Below are 8243 nucleotides of genomic sequence, written 5' to 3' on the forward strand. Positions count from 1 at the left end.
TTGGCGGGCCCAGGCTGGATTCGAACCTGCCACCTTAGGTGTATGTGGCTGGCACCTTAGCCACTTGAGCCACAGGTGCCGAGCCAACAGATTTTTATTATTATTATAATTATTTATTTTTTAGAGACAGGGTCTTGCTCTTTCACCCAGGCTGTAGTGAAGGGGCACAATCATAGCTCACTGTAGCCCTGGACTCCTGGCTGGGCTCAGGTGATCTTCCTGCCTTAGCCTCACAAATAACTGGGACTATGGGCATGTACTACCATGCCTAACTTCTATCTATTTTTAGAGATGAAGGCCTTGTTGCTCTTCTAATGTTGCCCAAGTTGGTCTTAAACTGGCCTTCAGTAATCTTCCCTTGTCATTGAAATTACAGGTATCAGCCACTGTGCCCAGCAACAAAATTTTATTATTCTTTTTCGGTTTGTTTTTTATTTTTGAGACAGAGTCTCACTTTGTCGCCCTTGGTAGAGTGCTGTGGCATCATAGCTCCCAGCAACCACCAATTCTCGGGCTCAAGCTATTCTCTTGCCTCAGCCTCTTGAGTAGCTGGGACTATAGGTGACTGCCACACTGCCTGGTTAGTTTTAGAGACAGGGTCTCACTCTGGCTTAGGCTGGTCTCAAACCTTAAGCTCAGGGCAATCCACCCACCTCAGCCTCCCAGAGTGCTAAGATTAACAGGCATGAGCCACCATGCCCGGCCTAAAACTTTATTATTTATAAAAATTACCTGGCTATTTTTGATGAGTACTTCGGCTGGATCACTAGTGCTTATGGTCTTTGAGGAAAAAGCTTTTTCCTGTTTTGGACGGGCTTTAGAGGTATTTACTGGAAGCTCTTCTTTATTAGTCTCTTTTTCCAATTCTTCTGTGTCCTACAGAGAAAAGTACTCTATCAGATTATAGAAATCATTCATTCTTTATTAATTAAAATCTATTTTGCTTACTGTCCATATCCCAAGAAAATAATTTCAATTCAGAAAGTGTCCAACTTCAATTCTGAATTAAAAAAACAAAAACAATACACACACAAAACAATACACATACATACACACATCCCAGAATGATAACCATTCTAATTTAATAAACAGGATAAACTTAAGCTAGTATGTATTTTTTGTTCTTTTTTTGGTCCCAAGACAGAATCTTGCTCTGTTGCTCTGGCCAGAGTACAGTGGCATGATCATAGCTCCCTGCAACTTCAAATTCCTGGGCTCAAGTGATCCTCCTGTCTCGGTCTTCTAAGTAGCCGGGATTATAGGTGTGTGCCACCACGCACAGCTAGTTTTTCTATTTTTTGTAGAGATAGGGTCTCACTAGTCTCAGACTTCTGACCTCAAGTGATCTTCCCACTTTCTCCTCCCAGAGTGCTAGGATTACAGGTGTTGAGTCACTATGCCTGTCCTAAACTAGTTAAAACTAAACAAGTCCATAGTGAATTAAAACTTTAAAAATAGTACATCACCTATTGACTTCTTCAAGGATTAAAATGTTTACACATAAGTGAATTTTCTAGATAAATTAAGCTTAGTAGTAGGAAGGACATAAACAGGAATCCCAATTTTGATCATGCCACAGTCTAGCTATATATTCTCAAGGACAAATCACTTGGTTTCCCTGAGCTTTACTTCCTTAACTAAAAAAAATAACATTTGCCCAGATAAGTCCTAAAGTCCTATCTAAGCTTTAACATACTAAGCTATTCTTTACTCTCTCAGACTGTTAAAAATTTCAACACAATAATTCTATTTTTTTTTATATTTTATTTATTTGTTTAATTTTGTTGTTGTTGTTGTTGCAGTTTTGGCTGGGGCCAGGTTCGAACCTGCCACCCTTGGTATATGGGACCGGTGCCCTACTCCCTGAGCCACAGGCACTGCCCAACACAATAATTCTAGAGCACATTATATGCTTAGGTAGGTGAAAGAAGTATGAATTATAATGTACAGGAACATCACTGTGAGTTGTACTGTTCTTTAGCAAACACATCTGTGTAAATAGTGGTTGTTTTTTTATTTATTTTTAATTTTATTTTTTCTCTGGTTGTTCTTTTTTTTTTATTGAGACAGAGTCTCACTTTGTCACCCTTGGTAGAGTGCCATGGTATCACAGCTCACAGCAACCTCAACCTCTTGAGCTCAAGTGATTCTCTTACCTTACTCCCTAGTAGCTGGGGCTATAGGTGCCTGCCACAAAGCCTGGCTATTTTTTTGTTGTTGTTTGAGCCTAGGCCAGGTTCGAACCCACCAGGCCTAACCACTGAGCTATGGGCACCCTGTGGTTGTTCTTTTAAACAACTGTCTAAGGTGATGTTTTTTTTTTTTTTTGAGACGGAGCCTCAAGCTATTCCCCTGGGTAGAGTGCCATGGCATCACGCTCACAGCAACCTCCAACTCCTGGGCTCAAGCGAGTCTCCTGCCTCTGCCTCCCAAGTAGCTGGGACTACAGGCGCCCGCCACAACGCTCGGCCATTTTTTGGTTGCAGCCATCATTGTTGTTTGGCGGGCCTGGGCTGGGGATTCGAACCTGCCACCTTAGGTGTATGTGGCTGGCACCTTAGCGGCTTGAGCCACAGGCGCTGAGCCCTAAGGTGATCTTAAAATGTTTCTTCCAACATTGATAATCTTTTTTTTTTTTTTTTTGAGACAGAGTCTTACCTATGTCATCCTTAGTAGAGTGCCGTGGTGTCATTAGCTCATAGTAAGGCTCAAACTCTTGGCCTTAAGTGATTCTCTTGGCTCAGCCTCCCAAGTAGCTGGGACTACAGATGCCTGCCACAACACCTGGCTATTTTTTTTGGTTGCAGTTGTCATCGTTTTTTAGCAGGCCTGGGCTGGGCTTGAACCTACCAACCCTTGGTGTATCTGGCCAGTGCCCTACTCACTGAGCTAAGGGCTCTGGGCCCCAATATTGATATTCTGTGAAACGTTTTTGGGATAGCAGGATAGTAAAATTTGAATTTATATAGCATAGTAGAACCTCAGTAAGTTGACCATCCAAGGGATTGTAATAAGCTAGTCAACAAGTGGAGGTGGTCAATATAAGGAACTAGACCTTAGTACATGTGGCGCCTGTCTGGTCTATGAAAATTAGCTCAACTTAAGGAGGTGGCCACGGTAGGGAGGTGGTCAACTATGGAACTTCTTCCGTAACTCAAAATTTTGCTATAAATTTAAGCTGACCAAGTAGCTTTGGAAATATGTGTGGTTTATAATCTTATAAAGTTAATCAGAAGGCAAGAGTTTATTTCCATCCTTAATTGAACTCTAATAGTGAAGGAACCCAACCAGCCACATATCAATAGCTAAAAGAAAACTTTATTGAAAAAAGAACAAATCTAAAATACAACTTTTATGAGTAAGATGTATATGCTATATACTCTGCAGAGAACTTCGAGGGTAACTAATTCTCAAAACAACCTATGTAGTTGTGTAACTTATGCAAGATAAAAACAAGGAAACGGCAGATTTTCAATACAGATCTAACTCTAAACCTTGAATTCTTATTAATTATAAAAAAACAGATTAAACATTTTAAAAAGGACTACTAGTTTAAAAAAAATAAATAAAAAGGACTACTAGTATGCCAAAGGAACTTTCACATACTAAATGAACTCTGCCAGTAAGTTGAACATTTTAGAATATGACTATCCCACAAAATTTCTTTTAAAAGGAATTTAGCTGGCTCGGCGCCTAGAGTTCAACTGGCTAAGGCGCCAGCCACGTACACCTAGGGTGGCGGGTTTGAATCTCCAGCCTGGACCCGCCAAACAACGACAGCTGCAACCAAAAAATGGCCGGGCGTTGTGGCCGGCGCCTGTGGTCCCAGCTACTTGGGAGGCGGAGGCAGGAGACTCGCTTGAGCCCAGGAGTTGGAGGTTGCTGTGAGCTGTAATGCCACGACACTCTACCCAGGGGGACAGCTTGAGGCTCTGTCTCAAAAAAAATAAAATAAAATAAAATAAAAGGAATTCAGCTAATCTACAACACAGAAAAAAAAACTGATTTAATAAAGAACATAGTTTAAGTCACAAAAACTCGAGACTTGGCTAGAATGGACTTCAGGGAGTTTTACTTATAAAGGATAGCTGTTAGTAACATTTATCAGCCTGCTCCAGCTAACAAAAAAAGTACATCTATTACATAGTTTTACTTGTTTATATGCATTGATCTTAGCCATGTTAACCTTAATGCCCACACTTTTTTTTTTTTTTTGGAGACAGTTTCAGTATGTCACCCTCAGTAGAGTGCTGTGGCATCCCAGCTCACACCAACCTCAAACTCTTGGGCTTAAGCGATTCTCTTGCGTCAGCCTCCCAAGCAGTTGGGACTACAGGCACCCGCCACAACATATGGCTATTTTTTGGTCGTAGTTGTCGTTGTTTGGCAGGTCTGGGCTGTGTTTGAACTCTCCAGCTCTGGTGTATGTAGCTGGTGCCCTAGCTGCTGAGCCTTAGGCGCCAAGTCATGCCCCTCCCCCCATTTTTACTAGTGTTTTACACATACACACAAATTTCTATTACACACAGAAAAAAAATCCCTAGCATTGGCTAGGTGCAGTGGCTCATGCCTATAACCTTAGCACTCTGAGAGGCCAAGGAGGGTATACTGCTTGAGCTGAGGAGTTTGAGACCAGCATGAGCAAGTGTGAGATCTTGTATCTAAAAATAGCCACGCCCTGTGGTGGGTGGTTATAGTTCCAGCTACTTGGGAGACTGAGGCAAGAGGATTGCTTGAGTCCAAGAGCTGGAGGGTGCTGTGAGCTATGATGGCCGGGCACTCAACCCCAGGGCAACTGAGTGAGACTGTCTTAAAAAAATACGAAAAAACAACCCCCACAACAAAATCCCCCTAGGCTTGATAATAAATTGGTATCACTTATGAAGGTTTGTGCTTCCCACAATAAAAAAGAACTGAAGATGTACTTCTTAAAGAAGTCATGTAGAAACTTTTTCCAAATAGATTGATTAGTAAGTAGGAAAATTTGCAATGGGGGTTAGCTCTAGACATTCTGGCTACTACCCCCTACATTTAAAGGAATAAAAAGGAATAATTCAATGGTTACTGTAAGAAATAAAATATTTAACTATATTAGTGGCCGGGCTTGGTGGCTCATGCCTATAACCCTAGCACTCTGGGAGGCTGAGGTGGTTGGACTGCCTGAGCTCACCATGTTGAGATCAACCTGAGCAAGAGCGAGGCTTCATCTCTAAAGGGTATTATGGCGGGTGCCTGTGGTCCCAGCTACTCAGGAGGCTGAGGCAAGAGAATCGCTTGAGCCGAAATGTTGAAAGTTGCTGTGAGCTATGACCCCTTAGCATTCTACCAAGTGTCTCAAAAAAAAAAAAAAAAAAATCCACACATGTCCCTAGTAATCCAGTATGTTTGAAATTAAAATAATATCCTCACTGAGTGTAGTGGCTCCATGGCTCCCACCTGTAATCCTAGTACTCTGTGAGGCTGAGGTGGGTGAACTGCTTGAGCTCACAATTTCAAGACCAGCCTGAGCAAGAGCAAGACCCATTGTGATGGGCATCTGTAGTCTCAGCTACTTGGGAGGCTGAGGCAAAAAGATCACTTGAATCCAAAACTTTGAGGTTGCTGTGAGCTATGGTGCCGCAGCACTCCCATGGTGACTGAATGAGACTCTGTCTCAAAAAACAAAACAAAACAAAAACCCTTGACTTCATCTTTATTATAATCCAATTTTTTTCCCAATTGGGAGCGATCAAAAATATAAAAAGGAAAACGCAGGAGTGATGCAAAAGCAAGTCCAAGTCAAGTGAAAGACTACTTACTATGCACATGATTTTTCTAATTGTGCTAAATGTTATCTTCCAGTTACTCAAAAGAGTATTGTATGTGTGAAATACTGTATCTCCTCTTCTATTACCATTATGTAATAAAAAATGCATGGAGTAGTTTCAAATTTTATTTATTTCTGGGCTTACCTATACCTTTAATATAAATTTTTAAAGCTATAACTTTTTTTTTTTTTTTTTTAGAGATAGAGTCTCACTTCATTGCCCTTGGTAGAATGCTGTGGCATCACACAGCTCACAGCAACCTCCAAATCTTGGGCTTAGGTGATTCTCTTGCCTCAGCCTCCCAAGTAGCTGGGACTACAGGTGCCCACCACAATGCCTAGCTATTTTTTTTTTGTTGCAGTTTGGCCAGGGCCGGGTTTAAACCCACTACCCTTGGTATATGGGGCTGACACCCTACTCACTGAGCTACAGGCACCACCTGCCATAACTTTTTTTTTTTTTGAGATAGAGCCTCAAGCTGTTGCCCTGGGTAGAGTGCTGTGGTGTCACAGCTCACAGCAACCTCCAACTCCTGGGCTCAAGCGAGTCTACTGCCTCTACCTCCCAAGTAGCTGGGACTACAGGTGCCTGCCACAATGCCCGGCTATTTTTTGGTTGCAGCTGTCGTTGTTTGGCGAGCCTGGGCTGGATTTGAACTTGCCAGCTCAAGTGTATGTGGCTGGCGTCTTAGCCACTTAAGCCACAGGTGCCAAGCCAACATTTTTTAATAGAATAATGTATGAATTTTTGAAAACAGTTTGTGGCCGGGTGCAGTGGCTCATGCCTATAATCCCAGCACTCTGGGAGGTCGAGGTGAGAGGATCACTTGAGCTCATGAGTTTGAGGTCAACCTGAGCTACAGTGAGACCCTGCCTCTAAAAATAGTTAGATGTTGTGGGTACCTATAATCCCAGCTGAATTGCTTGAACCCTGGAGTCTAAGGTTGCTGTGAGCTATGACGCCACGGCATTCTACCCAGAGCAACAAAGTGAGAACATGTCTCAAAAACAAAAAACAAACAAACAAAAAAAACCTGTGATTTTTCAAACGCTTTAATAAAGTAATTTGATGTCTCATTCAGTGTCTTTATAGACTCTTAGCATCCATGCATCATCTTTTCACATTCACCAGAAAGTGCTTAAGGAATGCTTGCTTATTTTGATATTTTACCTGTGCGAGAGAGTTATCTTCACCTTGCTTCTTCTTTTTCTTTTTTTTCTTTTTAGACTTCCCACTTGCAAGTGCTCCCTCTCCCTTTTCTTTATCATCATCTGAAACCTGATGTTAAAAGCAAAATATTAAATTTCTTGTGAACCAATTGGTTAAGTTTCCATTATTCAGGAAATTATTATGAAATAATTTCATTCAAGTTTACTCTTTTTTTTTTTTTTAGACAGAGTCTCACTATGTTGCCCTCAATAGAGTGCCATGGCGTCATAGCTCACAGCAACCTCAAACTCTTAGGCTTAATTGATTCTCTTGCTAAGCCTCCCAAGGATTTGGGACTATAGGGACCTGCCACAATGCCTGGCTACTTTTTTTTTTTTTTTTTTGCAGTTTTTGGCTGGGGCTGGGTTTGAACCCACCACCTCCGGCATATGGGGCCGGTGGACTACTCCTTTGAGCCACAGGTGCCGCCCTATTTGTTTTTTAAATTGGAGTTGTCATTGTTTAGCTGGCCTGGGATGGGTTTGAACCCACCAGCCTTGGTGTGTGTGGCTTGAGCCACAGGCACTGAGCCAGAACGTCATTCTCTTATTGGCTATGATAGATTTCTTTACTCCCATGTCTTTCATCACTCACTACAAGATAAATACAGAGGGCGGTGTCTGTGGCTCAAGGAGTAGGGTACCAGCCCCATATACCAGGGGTGGCGGGTTCAAGCCTGGCCCTTGCCAAAACCTGCAAAATAAATAAATAAATAAAATGGAATGTCCTTTAATAAATACAGACTTGTCCACATTTTGATGTTTTTTGGGCTTGGTGCCTGTAGCTCAAGCAGCTAAGGCGCCAGCCACATATACCAGAGCTGGTGGGTTTGAATCCAGCCTGGGCCTGCCAAACAGCAATGACAACTACAACCAAAAAATAGCTGGGCATTGTGGTAGGCACCTGTAGTCCCAGCTACTTGGGAAGCTGAGGCAAGAGAATCGCTTAAACACAGGAGTTGGAGGTTGCTGTGAGCTGTGATACCATGCACTCTACCCAGCGTGACAACTTGAGGCTCTGTCTCAAAGAAAAACTTCATTGGATGGCTAATTCTGTATTACCTTAAAGTTAAAATGTAGAGCTATATGCATTAAAATCTGACCCTTTTAAGGGAATAAATAAGCTATAGAGGGAAAATATTCATAAACCACATAGTTCCAACAAATAACTAGTGTCTAAGCTGTAAAGAAGAATGAAAATCGGCTCGGCGCCTATAGCTCAACCGGC

General features: G+C 42.1%; 1 protein-coding gene across 4 annotated transcripts in view; it reads right to left on the reverse strand.

Moving 5' to 3' along the window:
* The window catches only part of MTDH (metadherin), an 82189-nt gene that overhangs the window by 6950 nt on the left and 66996 nt on the right, over positions 1-8243 (reverse strand). For all 4 annotated transcript variants that reach the window (XM_012810347.1, XM_003782461.2, XM_023517523.1 and 1 more), the window contains 2 exons: positions 6978-7085; positions 733-876 (listed from right to left, as the gene is read on the reverse strand). In XM_012810347.1, coding sequence (XP_012665801.1) covers positions 733-876; positions 6978-7085 — 252 coding nt within the window. The remainder of the gene's footprint in view (positions 1-732; positions 877-6977; positions 7086-8243) is intronic.

This window comes from Otolemur garnettii, unplaced genomic scaffold (genome assembly GCF_000181295.1).
Source record: "Otolemur garnettii isolate 467f Iridium unplaced genomic scaffold, OtoGar3 scaffold00004, whole genome shotgun sequence".
NCBI lineage: Eukaryota > Metazoa > Chordata > Mammalia > Primates > Galagidae > Otolemur > Otolemur garnettii.